This window comes from Gigantopelta aegis, chromosome 9, assembly GCF_016097555.1.
Source record: "Gigantopelta aegis isolate Gae_Host chromosome 9, Gae_host_genome, whole genome shotgun sequence".
NCBI lineage: Eukaryota > Metazoa > Mollusca > Gastropoda > Neomphalida > Peltospiridae > Gigantopelta > Gigantopelta aegis.
Window position 1 is genome coordinate 11648744 of NC_054707.1, and position 15514 is coordinate 11664257.

At 41.1% G+C, this 15514-nt stretch overlaps 1 protein-coding gene across 1 annotated transcript in view; it reads right to left on the bottom strand.

Moving 5' to 3' along the window:
• LOC121382018 (GATOR complex protein WDR24-like) overlaps window positions 1–15514 on the bottom strand; it is a 43524-nt gene that overhangs the window by 11890 nt on the left and 16120 nt on the right. The window contains exons 12-15 of the mRNA XM_041511483.1: window positions 15350–15466; window positions 13046–13178; window positions 10721–10816; window positions 5793–5956 (exon numbers count right to left, since the gene is read on the bottom strand). Coding sequence (XP_041367417.1) covers window positions 5793–5956; window positions 10721–10816; window positions 13046–13178; window positions 15350–15466 — 510 coding nt within the window. The remainder of the gene's footprint in view (window positions 1–5792; window positions 5957–10720; window positions 10817–13045; window positions 13179–15349; window positions 15467–15514) is intronic.

A 15514-nucleotide genomic window follows, 5' to 3' on the forward strand; every position in this document is an offset into this window, starting at 1 on the left:
TAGAGACGATAAGTCAACTGCAGCAGATTGCTGGAGTGGGTTCCGCTCCGACGGTTGATATAAGCCACTGCGGTGGTACTGTCTGTGGCTACCATGAGAGAGGCGCCTGACAGCATCTCTCGCCAATGAAGGATGACGTAACTGCCAACATCTCCAACATGCTGATGTGTAGATCGGCTTCATCTGGAAACCACAGCCACCAACATGGACTGGACTGCAAGGCGACTGGTAACCGGATCAGCAAATCTGCGTTATTGTACTGAATGCATGGATTCAGAAACAAACTGGATACTGCGACCTCTAAGCGTCAAATGTTGCACCGACGTCAAAATTACTCTTGCAATGATACTTCATGAAACAGTAATAGAGTGATTCAGGAATCAAGACATCAGAAACAGCGACCCCGTGATACAGGCAAGAGCCAAGACCGCGTAGCAACTCGCTACGCTACATGCCCGATATACCTGGAAGTGAAGCAACGCAAAACAGCAACCGGCTAAAATCCACGGTCGTACCACCATCCGGCGCGAAACAGCAGCAGAGACCATCTAGACAGCATCGGTCACGAACTCTGGCGGTAACAACAGTGAACGTCAGTGAGTTGATAAGCCGCAATGATCCCCGTACCACGTGATGGCAACTGGATAACTTCCGGAACCAGCGGAAGTAGTGACTGTCTTGCATCGCCACCGGATATAGAGAACGATCTGCCGAATGTCGCTGAACCTTCCTCGAACATCGGTGCACGGGATCTCAACACAAGTGACCGGACCCGTAGACTGTCTTCATCACCAACCCGGAACGCTTGTAACGTCGAACCTTCACGGCAAAGAGCCGTATGTAGACCACAGGTCTGCCAAGATTACCGGCTTGTGCTGAAAGTCGAGAATGGATCGCTTCAGGCAAGTCGGTTGACGATAGTGTGCAATCGTAGTGCACATCGACGTCACGGAAGATATAAGGTAGACCAACATCAAAGTCGACGGCTAGAACAAGGCATATCCTCTGGCATCCTGCACATGAGGAGTTATGGTCGCCATGTACATGTACGCTGAACTGAAGCCATCGACAGGACGTGCCAATCTGTAAGTTCTAGGAAGACGTCTGGTCCCGCCGGAAACAGCGTCATCCAAAACCGGCGCCACACCGTTGAAGGATAGGTTGAAGACGGAAGACAATCAGTCACAGCCATGTGGGTCACTGCGTCCGGATCTTCTATAACGGAAGGTGCCGACGCATCATCTGGAAAATCAGTCAGTAACCTGGCACAGGCACTTCGATCCAATGTACTGGCTGCAATCGGAACACGGACCGTGGACGGTCCCGTCAGGAGCCGGTGCAAACCCTGAACGCCGAATCAGCTGTCGACTGGTGTGGACGGTACGATGTACACGGACCGGCCAATCTGTAAGTTCTAGGAAGACGTCTGGTCCCGCCGGAAACAGCGTCATCCAAAGCCGGCGCCACACCGTTGAAGGATAGGTTGAAGACGGGAGACAATCAGTCACAACCATGTGGGTCACTGCGTCCGGATCTTCTATAACGGAAGGTGCCGACGCATCATCTGGAAAATCAGTCAGTAACCTGGCACAGGCACTTCGATCCAATGTACTGGCTGCAATCGGAACACGGACCGTGGACGGTCCCGTCAAGAGCCGGTGTAAACCCTGAACGCCGAATCAGCTGCCGACTGGTGTGGACGGTACGATGTACATGGACCGGCAGGAGCCGGTGGAACCCTGGACGCTGCACCACTTCGATCGATCGATCACGGGACGACGGTACCGAACGGTGAGCCGATGACGCAGCAATCTTCCAGTTCGTTACAGGGCTCCGTCTGCTTGCTGGAACAACGATCCGCACGGGCCGGTTACTGGTAGCCGTGTAACCGACGGGGGCCTGTGGCAGCCAACGATCGAATGGCGACATCTGCCGGTGGAACCTCCGTGGCGATCATCGAAACCGGACCCTTCTTGACTGAAACAGGTGGATGGGCCAGCGGCGGTAGCATATCAGATATGACAGCCAGACAATCCCTCAGTGACAGGTGGTCCGCCGCATCCAGATCTTCCAGCACCGCAAGAACCGATACATCATCAGAAAGTCACGTAGCACCCGTGAACAGGCCAGTCGCTCTGGTCATGGCCCGATGGAGATACCGGAGAGTGGGTGGTCCCGTGTGGATACCAAGGAACGGATGACCACATCGTCATTGGATGTGGCAAGGACGGCAACATGTCGTAGACGGCCGCCAAGCAATCCCTCATAGTCATATGGTCCGTAGAGTCGGGCTCTTCAATGACAGATGCCGCAGGCGCTTCACCACCAAAGTCTCGTAGAACTCGAGCACAGGCCAATCGATGTACCGTAATGGAAGCCGCCGGTTAACCGGACCGTGGATGGTCCCGTCTAGCCCTCGGAGGCCATACAGGTCATGTGGAACGGCTACGGTCCCGGCTCCGATGCGCCGAAGAGGACTTTCCCGCCGAAGATCGGTGAACCTTGGAATCCGTGGAGCGTCTATCTGAATGAGCCGGCTTCTTAGAGGGCTGCGTAGAGACCGCAGGCCTGTCATCCGAAATCTTAGGTATCGGTGGAGCTGAAGAAGTCGCACCCCCTGAAGAGGGGACTGGAACCGGACCTGACCCCGAACCCGCCGGTTTGGGTAAGGTCGCCATTGATTCTTCCAGCATGGTCGGTAGAATTGAACGTAACACTTCCGCCACGGAGTCAGCAATCGAAGGCGAAGATTCCACCTTCTTGGTCCTCGAAGATTCCACCTTCTTGGTCCTCGCTGACACCAGCTTCAGGTAAGCCGCGAACTCGACATCAGACAAGCCCGCACAAAGGTCGCATCTAGAAGTGCCGCCACACGAACACGACAACCTGGACATAAGTCGTGTGGGTCGCCGCCGGCACTAACTTCTTGCAGCGTAACACGCTCGAACTAGTCGCCTGAACATTATCAGATATGATAATAGTAATTTTTCAATCTGTGAAAAGAAAGAAAAACCAACCATAACACAAATACAAAGCCGGTAAATAAAGACGCCATTTTGCAAATGGCGTCCGACACGACAACCGGCGATATAACAACATTTCATGTAATTAACACTTGGCAAGTCAAGCGAAATACGCGAAAGACATACGAAAGCTAACGAAAGCTAACGAAAATTAAGGTGAAAAACATTTCACCCAAACACAAAGCCAGTCAACACAGTCCGACGCGACAACCGGCAATATAAACAACATTTCATGTAATTAAACGCTTGGAAAGTCAAGCGAAATACGCGAAAAAAACATACGAAAGCTAACGAAAATGAAGGTGAAAAACATTTCACCCAAACACGAATACAAAACCAAAGGTCTTATAAAAGTTGACTCCAAACAGAGCCAAGCAAAAGGACGTCCAGACCCTTTAGCGAAGAGAAAAAGAAGGAAGTTACAGTCATGTGACCGGAACTAGAGAGCAGTATGCAGTAGAAGAATTTAGGCCATCCCATTGGCTGTTGGGATGTTCGGACCAGACCACTTGCGTGGGGGGAGGTGCACTTGTTTGAGGACAGGTAATGTCTATAGAAATGTATGGCGTTGCCATGGCTTTAAAATGTCACACTCTGCTAGTCTTGAGTCTAGATTCAATTTGTATGGTTTTGCCATCACTTTAAAAGTGTCACACTGTGTTAGTCTTGAGTCTAGATACAATTTGTATGGCGTTGCCATGGCTTTAAAGTGTCACACTGTGTTAGTCTTGAGTCTAGATACAATTTATATGGCGTTGCCATGGCTTTAAAGTGTCACACTCTGTTAGTCTTGAGTCTAGATTCAATTTGTATGGTTTTGCCATCACTTTAAAGTGTCACACTCTGTTAGTCTTGAGTCTAGATACAATTTGTATGGCATTGCCATGGCTTTAAAGTGTCACTCTGCCAGTCTTGAGTCTAGATTCAATTTGTATGGTTTTGCCATCACTTTAAAAGTGTCACACTGTGTTAGTCTTGAGTCTAGATACAATTTGTATGGCGTTGCCATGGCTTTAAAGTGTCACACTGTGTTAGTCTTGAGTCTAGATACAATTTATATGGCGTTGCCATGGCTTTAAAGTGTCACACTCTGTTAGTCTTGAGTCTAGATTCAATTTGTATGGTTTTGCCATCACTTTAAAGTGTCACACTCTGTTAGTCTTGAGTCTAGATACAATTTGTATGGTGTTGCCATGGCTTTAAAGTGTCACACTGTGTTAGTCTTGAGTCTAGATACAATTTGTATGGCGTTGCCATGGCTTTAAAGTGTCACACTCTGCTAGTCTTGAGTCTAGATTCAATTTGTATGGTTTTGCCATCACTTTAAAGTGTCACACTCTGTTAGTCTTGAGTCTAGATACAATTTATATGGCGTTGCCATGGCTTTAAAGTGTCACACTCTGTTAGTCTTGAGTCTAGATTCAATTTGTATGGTTTTGCCATCACTTTAAAGTGTCACACTCTGTTAGTCTTGAGTCTAGATACAATTTATATGGCTTTGCCATGGCTTTAAAGTGTCACACTGTGTTAGTCTTGAGTCTAGATACAATTTGTATGGCGTTGCCATGGCTTTAAAGTGTCACACTGTGTTAGTCTTGAGTCTAGATACAATTTATATGGCGTTGCCATGGCTTTAAAGTGTCACACTCTGTTAGTCTTGAGTCTAGATTCAATTTGTATGGTTTTGCCATCACTTTAAAGTGTCACACTCTGTTAGTCTTGAGTCTAGATACAATTTGTATGGCATTGCCATGGCTTTAAAGTGTCACTCTGCCAGTCTTGAGTCTAGATTCAATTTGTATGGTTTTGCCATCACTTTAAAAGTGTCACACTGTGTTAGTCTTGAGTCTAGATACAATTTGTATGGCGTTGCCATGGCTTTAAAGTGTCACACTGTGTTAGTCTTGAGTCTAGATACAATTTATATGGCGTTGCCATGGCTTTAAAGTGTCACACTCTGTTAGTCTTGAGTCTAGATTCAATTTGTATGGTTTTGCCATCACTTTAAAGTGTCACACTCTGTTAGTCTTGAGTCTAGATACAATTTGTATGGTGTTGCCATGGCTTTAAAGTGTCACACTGTTAGTCTTGAGTCTAGATACAATTTGTATGGCGTTGCCATGGCTTTAAAGTGTCACACTCTGCTAGTCTTGAGTCTAGATTCAATTTGTATGGTTTTGCCATCACTTTAAAGTGTCACACTCTGTTAGTCTTGAGTCTAGATACAATTTATATGGCGTTGCCATGGCTTTAAAGTGTCACACTCTGTTAGTCTTGAGTCTAGATTCAATTTGTATGGTTTTGCCATCACTTTAAAGTGTCACACTCTGTTAGTCTTGAGTCTAGATACAATTTATATGGCTTTGCCATGGCTTTAAAGTGTCACACTGTGTTAGTCTTGAGTCTAGATACAATTTGTATGGCGTTGCCATGGCTTTAAAGTGTCACACTCTGCTAGTCTTGAGTCTAGATTCAATTTGTATGGTTTTGCCATCACTTTAAAGTGTCACACTCTGTTAGTCTTGAGTCTAGATACAATTTATATGGCGTTGCCATGGCTTTAAAGTGTCACACTCTGTTAGTCTTGAGTCTAGATTCAATTTGTATGGTTTTGCCATCACTTTAAAGTGTCACACTCTGTTAGTCTTGAGTCTAGATACAATTTATATGGCTTTGCCATGGCTTTAAAGTGTCACACTGTGTTAGTCTTGAGTCTACACTCTAAAAGCTTTACAAGCACCAAGTTAGGAAGGTTCCCCCAACTCTCACCTCCATGTTGTCCATGCTGGACACCGCGTCCAGACTGTAGGCCACCAGGTCCAGCTCACCGTCACCAAAGAAGAAGTCCCCGGTTCGAGACGCCATCCGACTGGCGATGTCCGTCACTTTCTCCAACTCGGAACTCTCCCCTTCAGAATCACTGTCACTGTTTCCTGTCATACAACAACACGGTCTTACATACTGCTCTAAAAACATTTGTCCAACTCGGAACTCTCCCCTTCTGAATCACTGTTTCCTGTCATACAACAAGTCTTACATAAATTCTAAAAACAGTACAGTACATTTCGCAAAAGCTAACATTTTCTTCATAAAGTCTGTTTTGTTTAACGACTCCACTAGAGCACATTGATTAATTAATCATCGGCTATTGGATGTCAAACATGTGGTAACTCTGACAGTCTTACAGAGGAAACCCGCTACATTTTTCATTATAAAAAGGGGTCTTTTATATGCAAAATACCATAGACAGAATAACACATACCACAGCCTTTGATATACCAGTCGTGGTGCACTGGCTGGAATGAGAAATAGCCCAATAGGCACACCGATGGCATAGTCTTCAGAGAAAACCTGCTACATTTTTCCATTAGCAGCTTGGGATCTTTTATATGCAATTGTCCCCAGACAGGACAGCACAAGCCATAGCCTTACCATAAATATATACCAGTTGTGGGGCACTGGTTGACTTGTTGGGACACGAAAGGAAAACACAGTGAGAAAATGGGTCCATCGAGAGAATTTGATATTTCGACCCAAGTGTTCCACCAACTCAGCTAGATCCTACCCAAATGATGAAATATTCATTACTACATGAATATATATGGAAACTTGGCCTTATGTTTGCACACTCAATGTGGCCCTATGTTTGCACACTCAATTCTATAACACTTTTCTTATGGCAGCACCTAGTTCTCCGATATCAGCTCAGTAGAGATGATCTATTAAGCAGCCACTATAAACCATTCATTGAGGTATGTTATCAAGGTTCTGTAAACCGTTCAGACAGCAAGACTTCAGTTACTTACCCAAACATAATAAGCACACATCCTGCTTTTTCCTCTTATTTTACCTTAACTAAAGTTAAAGTTAAAGTTTGTTTTGTTTAACGACACCACTAGAGCACATTGATTTATTTATCATTGGCTATTGGATGTCAAACACATGGTAATTTTGACAGTCAAAGAGAGGAAACCTGCTACATGTTTTCATTAGTAGCAAGGGATCTTAATATGCACCATCCCACAGACAGGATAGCACATACCACAGCCTTTCACATACCAGTCGTGGTGCACTGGTTGGGATGATAAATAACCTAATGGGCCTTCCGACGGGGATCGATCCTAGACTGACCACGCATCAAGCGAGTGCTCTACCACTAGGCTACGTCCCGCTCCTAACATGGATAAATACATTTGGAATTTGTTTGGTTATTGGAAGAAATAATAAATTGATCAGTATGAAATTGTTTTAGACAAAAATCAATATTGATACTACAAAACAGAACAGAACAATGGTGTGAACATTATTTCTACCATGGTTCTAACAGTGGTTAACCCACCTGATGTTATATCTGTAACCTTGTCTTATTTCTACCACAGTTCTAACATTGTTTAACCCACCTGATGTTATATCTGTAACCTTGTCTTATTTCTACCACAGTTCTAACATTGGTTAACCCACCTGATGTTATATCTGTAACTTTGTCTTATTTCTACCATGGTTCTAACATTGGTTAACCTACCTGATGTTATATCTGTAACTTTGTCTTATTTCTACCATGGTTCTAACATTGGTTAACCTACCTGATGTTATATCTGTAACCTTGTCTTATTTCTACCATGGTTCTAACATTGTTTAACCCACCTGATGTTATATCTGTAACCTTGTCTTATTTCTACCACAGTTCTAACATTGGTTAACCCACCTGATGTTATATCTGTAACCGTGTCTTATATCTACCATGGTTCTAACATTGGTTAACCTACCTGATGTTATATCTGTAACCTTGTCTTATATCTACCATGGTTCTAACACTGGGTTAACCCACCTGATGTTATATCTGTAACCTTGTCTTATTTCTACCATGGTTCTAACATTGGTTAACCTACCTGATGTTATATCTGTAACCTTGTCTTATATCTACCATGGTTCTAACATTGGTTAACCTACCTGATGTTATATCTGCAACCGTGTCTTATTTCTACCATGGTTCTAACACTGGTTAATCTATTTGTTGTTATATCTGTAACCTTGTCTTATATCTACCCTGGTTCTAACACTGGTTAACCTACCTGTTGTTATATCTGTAACTGTGTCTTATTTCTACCGTGGTTCTAACATTGGTTAACCCACCTGATGTTATATCTGTAACCTTGTCTTATATCTACCACGGTTCTAACATTGGTTAACCCACCTGATGTTATATCTGTAACCTTGTCTTATTTCTACCACGGTTCTAACATTGGTTAACCCACCTGATGTTATATCTGTAACCTTGTCTTATTTCTACCACGGTTCTAACATTGGTTAACCCACCTGATGTTATATCTGCAACCTTGTCTTATTTCTACCACGGTTCTAACATTGGTTAACCCACCTGATGTTATATCTGTAACCTTGTCTTATTTCTACCATGGTTCTAACATTGGTTAACCTACCTGATGTTATATCTGTAACCTTGTCTTATATCTACCATGGTTCTAACACTGGGTTAACCCACCTGATGTTATATCTGTAACCTTGTCTTATTTCTACCATGGTTCTAACATTGGTTAACCTACCTGATGTTATATCTGTAACCTTGTCTTATATCTACCATGGTTCTAACATTGGTTAACCTACATGATGTTATATCTGCAACCGTGTCTTATTTCTACCATGGTTCTAACACTGGTTAATCTATTTGTTGTTATATCTGTAACCTTGTCTTATATCTACCCTGGTTCTAACACTGGTTAACCTACCTGTTGTTATATCTGTAACCGTGTCTTATTTCTACCGTGGTTCTAACATTGGTTAACCCACCTGATGTTATATCTGTAACCTTGTCTTATATCTACCACGGTTCTAACATTGGTTAACCCACCTGATGTTATATCTGTAACCTTGTCTTATTTCTACCACGGTTCTAACATTGGTTAACCCACCTGATGTTATATCTGCAACCTTGTCTTATTTCTACCACGGTTCTAACATTGGTTAACCCACCTGATGTTATATCTGTAACCTTGTCTTATTTCTACCATGGTTCTAACATTGGTTAACCTACCTGATGTTATATCTGTAACTTTGTCTTATTTCTACCAAGGTTCTAACATTGGTTAACCCACCTGATGTTATATCTGTAACCTTGTCTTATTTCTACCACAGTTCTAACATTGGTTAACCCACCTGATGTTATATCTGTAACCTTGTCTTATATCTACCATGGTTCTAACATTGGTTAACCCACCTGATGTTATATCTGTAACCGTGTCTTATATCTACCATGGTTCTAACATTGGTTAACCTACCTGATGTTATATCTGTAACCTTGTCTTATATCTACCATGGTTCTAACACTGGTTAACCTACCTGTTGTTATATCTGTAACCGTGTCTTATTTCTACCGTGGTTCTAACATTGGTTAACCCACCTGATGTTATATCTGTAACCTTGTCTTATTTCTACCATGGTTCTAACATTGGTTAACCTACCTGATGTTATATCTGTAACTTTGTCTTATTTCTACCATGGTTCTAACATTGGTTAACCTACCTGATGTTATATCTGCAACCGTGTCTTATTTCTACCATGGTTCTAACATTGGTTAACCCACCTGATGTTATATCTGTAACCTTGTCTTATTTCTACCATGGTTCTAACATTGTTTAACCCACCTGATGTTATATCTGTAACCTTGTCTTATTTCTACCACAGTTCTAACATTGGTTAACCCACCTGATGTTATATCTGTAACCGTGTCTTATATCTACCATGGTTCTAACATTGGTTAACCTACCTGATGTTATATCTGTAACCTTGTCTTATATCTACCATGGTTCTAACACTGGGTTAACCCACCTGATGTTATATCTGTAACCTTGTCTTATTTCTACCATGGTTCTAACATTGGTTAACCTACCTGATGTTATATCTGTTACCTTGTCTTATATCTACCATGGTTCTAACATTGGTTAACCTACCTGATGTTATATCTGCAACCGTGTCTTATTTCTACCATGGTTCTAACACTGGTTAACCTATTTGTTGTTATATCTGTAACCTTGTCTTATATCTACCCTGGTTCTAACACTGGTTAACCTACCTGTTGTTATATCTGTAACCGTGTCTTATTTCTACCGTGGTTCTAACATTGGTTAACCCACCTGATGTTATATCTGTAACCTTGTCTTATATCTACCACGGTTCTAACATTGGTTAACCCACCTGATGTTATATCTGTAACCTTGTCTTATTTCTACCACGGTTCTAACATTGGTTAACCCACCTGATGTTATATCTGTAACCTTGTCTTATTTCTACCACGGTTCTAACATTGGTTAACCCACCTGATGTTATATCTGCAACCTTGTCTTATTTCTACCACGGTTCTAACATTGGTTAACCCACCTGATGTTATATCTGTAACCTTGTCTTATTTCTACCATGGTTCTAACATTGGTTAACCTACCTGATGTTATATCTGTAACTTTGTCTTATTTCTACCATGGTTCTAACATTGGTTAACCTACCTGATGTTATATCTGCAACCGTGTCTTATTTCTACCATGGTTCTAACATTGGTTAACCCACCTGATGTTATATCTGTAACCTTGTCTTATTTCTACCATGGTTCTAACATTGGTTAACCCACCTGATGTTATATCTGTAACCTTGTCTTATTTCTACCATGGTTCTAACATTGGTTAACCCACCTGATGTTATATCTGTAACCTTGTCAGTGTCATGGTCATTTCCTAAATTGTCTGCAGTATTTTCCATGGCAGGCTTTGTCGGCTGTTTGCTCAGTGCTGAAACAAAAATCACAATTCCAATAATAACTTGAGACCAACAATAGCATTCTACCGTTAGTAGAAAGACTGTTATATAAAGAATAACTAGTTAACGACGTCGGATATCAGCTTTATCTTGTGAAGGTAAGAATGGGAAATTCCCTGAGGGTTGCCGAGTGGAATTTCTCATCTGGCCTGAACAGGATAAAGTATGCTCCCAAATAACGTTATAAAAGGCGAAGTGTGATTGGTCAATATTTAAATTATTATTTATAGACAAAATGTTACCTGGACATTGGGACTACGCAGTGTTGTTAGCAATCGGATTAAAATTAGTTCTACTGGTCTAAATAAGGCATTCGTAATTCACATGAAACATATCGTATACCCTCAGGATAATTCGGAATGTTGTCAAATTATTTTTAAATCACTGGCAGGATTCTGCAAGTAAGGTTTTGATTGGTGGACATGAGCGCCAACTGGCTGGTGTTAGATCCACATGTAATAGTAGAGCTAATTTTAATTAGATTGGACCGCGCATCAAGTGAACGCTTTACCATTGGGCTACATCCCACCCCTCCATGGAATTGAATGCAACCAGTCAACAGGGGTATGGAGGGCCTCCCCCAGAAAGAAAATGGGTTACGGTTCGGGTTAAGTTTAAGAAAATCATACAATAATGATAAGAGTAATTAATTTGTGAAAAGGTTAACTTAAAAAAAACAATCTGCAAAAACATTTGGGTATTGCACCATAAACCCTAAGAATGGAATAAAAAAAATTATAAAAAGTTCAGCTCACGGATCAGTTATGTATGTGAATCAAGGCATTTTTTATAAAGTTCACAACATAGAGAATAATTTGTTAAAAAGTGCCATGCTATAAGAACAAACGAGTTAATTCTGATTTCAGTACAGCCATATTCAGAAAACTAATGCTGTACAAATGGACTAGCTTGATACTGGACAAACATCTGTTATACCATTGGTCTTACGGATGGACGGTACTGGGTTCAAGTCCCTGTACTGTCACTCTCCCACAGCTCAGTGTGGAGAAAATTTGCACTGATTAATTAATCATTAGATATTGGATGTGAAACATTTGGCAAGTTTTTACATTTAAGGGCTTTTCATGTGTATTGATGGACTGTGGGGCAGTTAATGGCTGAATACGATACAGGAAACTTTTTGCTTCCTCTGGTGCCACGACAAACATTTTTCTATTAGCAGCAAGGAATCTTTCTTTATATGCACATTCCCTCAGTACAACACATACCATGACCTTTGATATACTAGTCATGGAGCACTAGGACAACAACAAAAAATCAGAGAATGGGTCCACTGAGGAGATTTGATCCCACCACCCTAGCACCTCAGTTGAGCATTCTACCAACTGATATCAAGATCACGCTGCTACAATGAGGAGATGTAAAAATGCTGCATCTACTTTTCTCTAAGTAACTAGTCATTAACTAGCTAACTAGCCATTAACTAGCTAACTAACCATTAACTAGCTAACTAGCCATTAACTAACTAACCATTAACTAGCTAACTAGCCATTAACTAGCTAACTAGCCATTAACTAGCTAACTAGCCATTAACTAGCTAACTAACCATTAAATAGCTAACCATTAAATAGCTAACTAACCATTAACTAGCTAACTAGCCATTAACTAGCTAACTAGCCATTAACTAACCATTAACTAGCTAACTAACCATTAACTAGCTAACTAACCATTAACTAGCTAACTAGCCATTAACTAGCTAACTAACCATTAACTAACTAACTAACCTTCATCCTGGACAGAAAGCCCAGGTAGGTGGGGTGTGTCGAACAGTGTGCTTGAACTGTAACTGAATATAATCATGAAACTCAACTCAAAATGATCGGGTCAACACTGAATCAAAAGTTAGAGTTAAAGTTTGTTTTGTTTAACAACACCACTAGAACATATTGATTTATTAATCATCGGCTATTGGATGTCAAGCATTTGGTAATTTTTACATATAGTCTTAGAGAGGAAACCCGCTACATTTTTCTATTAGTAGCAAGGGATCTTTTTTATGCACCATCCCACAGACAAGACAGCACATACCTTTGATACACCAGTTGGCGTGCACTGGCTGGGACAAGCAATAGCCCAATGGGTCCACCGACGGGGATCGATCCTAGACCAACAGTGCATCAGACAAGTGTTTTACCACTGGGCTATGCCCCGTCACTGAATCATGAAAGATGAACACAAACCTTTATCTGCTTCTTGTTTGTCGGCTCCGACCGCTGTGACGGACGTGGTGCGGGACGGAAGATTGGACGGGTGACTGTTGGAGCCCGAACTGGAACAGTGCATTATCTGAAGCATGCGCCATGTGTTGGCAACCTCAACACAAACACAACTCAAATTAGTCACACTAAACCATTGAAAACAACAAATATTTTTTCAGACAAGGACCGGGATGTGGAGGTGGACAGTAAAAGGAGTTAAAAGATAGCAGGAGTTGACAGATCAAGAAGAAATAAGATGGGAGGACTGGGCTGTGGAGGTGGACAACGAAAGGAGTTGAAAGATAGCAGGAGTTGCCAGATCAGGAAGAAATGAGATGGGATTCAAAGCAAAGAAAGGAAAGGGGACAGTGGGATAAAAAATATATTATATATTTTATTATAAAATACCATGACTGTTCTATAAAGTAGTCTGATAAATTACAATAACAAACCATTCCTTCTTCTCTAACTTTCTTTATCTCTTTTAAGAATAATCTTTAGTCCATCCCATCATTCTACAAAAATGTTTTTTGTAAATGATTTCAGTTTGATTTGACATAAAAAGAAAAGTAAAAGTGTTTTGGAAAACCGACCATAACCTTGAAAGGGAAACGTGATTATATTAACTATTCTGTGTAAAAGGATAGATCAGTCATCACATTTGGACCCCCCCCCCTCCCTTTAAAAATCCTGCATCCACGCCTGTGCATGGTCCTTATAATCCAAATCCTAGAACTTATGTTCATATTACTCTAACCAATTAAATTATCGAAAGACGATCAGCTGGTGCTAACCAATTATAACCAATGATCGATGATGAAATTCCAACTGATTCACAACACTACTATATAAGTGTCCCGTTATAAAATGCTGGGACCAGCCTCCGTCATGTATTGGTTGACTTCTCAGACATACGGCTGGTAGGTTCTGGGTTCACATACCGGTACCAGCTGCCATCCAGATTGAGTTTAACAACTCAATGGGTAGATGTAAGACCACTACACCACTATCACTAACCACTAACCATTAAACACACTGTCCTGGGCCCCGTTCAATGAATCGATCTTAGCGCTAAGATCACCTTAACCCTTTCCAACTATGGAACGGGAAATCCCATTAACAAAACAAATCACCGTTCAGACTACAGAACGGGAAATCCTGGTGTGTGTTTTCAGTTTGTATTTACTGCCAAATTTATCACAGGTTGACATGCGCAATAGAGGCAGTGTTAACACTAACATCCTGTAGACTGTAGAAGTTTTACATGGTTTGCTGTGAGAACGTGCTCATTTATTCGGAACTTTTCAGCCTATTTGGTATAGCTGTTAACTGCAATGGTGACATCCATTTTCGATAATACGGCCTTCACAAAAAAATTACTGCAATAGTGATGTTTTATCAGAATGTGAGTGATAATTCCAATGGAATTCCACTAGCTGATATACTATCACGAATTCAAGATGACATACCACTGTCGAGATTTGCACGTGGTTGGAGAGCGAGGGATGACGAGATTGACGACGATATAGCAGTTTATTCATTTACACATTTTTATAGAAATCTGATATGTTTTTATAACCAGTGATTCTTTTAATATACATGTATATATGTATAATAATGAGCTACTTCTCATAGAAAATTGATTTATGTTTACAAATATGTTTGAACCAGTCTTCTACTATGAATAATAAATAAGTTATCATCAAATAACCATCTGTAACTTTATCCTTTGTTTAACTGTCAAATATATCAATTCCTGGGACACGAGTCTGAAAAGGTCAAGTGTATAACTACTTTATATATTTGAGATGAACTTGGCGCTAAGATCGATTCATGGGACGGGACCCAGGATAGACAGCCCCGATAGCTGAGGTGTGTGTCCAGAACAGCATGCATGAACCTTAATTGGATATAAGCACAAAAATAGCATGAAATGAGAGAAAGAAAATGAATGCTGTACGAGACTTTAATAAAGATTTTATCCTATTGACCAATCCCTAAACATCATTATTTCTTTTTAGACGGTATTAAATATGTACAATATGGGTATATATAGCTATAGTCCGTCCCACATAGAACACCTTTTTTCATGCTATGGAATTTACTACAAATTATTTACTTCTGAGCCAATTGATTTGTAAATTGCACACAAAAATAGTATTTTTTTGTTATTTCCAAAACACTTTTACTTTTCGTCTTATGTCAAATCAAATTAAAATTATTTACACAAATTGTTTTTATAGAATGATGGGATGGAATATATACTAGAGTTATGATTATCCTTACCCGAGTTAAGTTAAGACTCTGCGCCACATTGGCGTTATGGTTACACAAGTCTTCCAGCGACGAGCCTTTCAGTCGGTATCGGAGAGCAGCCTCGACAAACCAGCGCATAGACACAACCTGCAACAGTCACAAATAGACAGGATACATAATAATACACAACCTGCA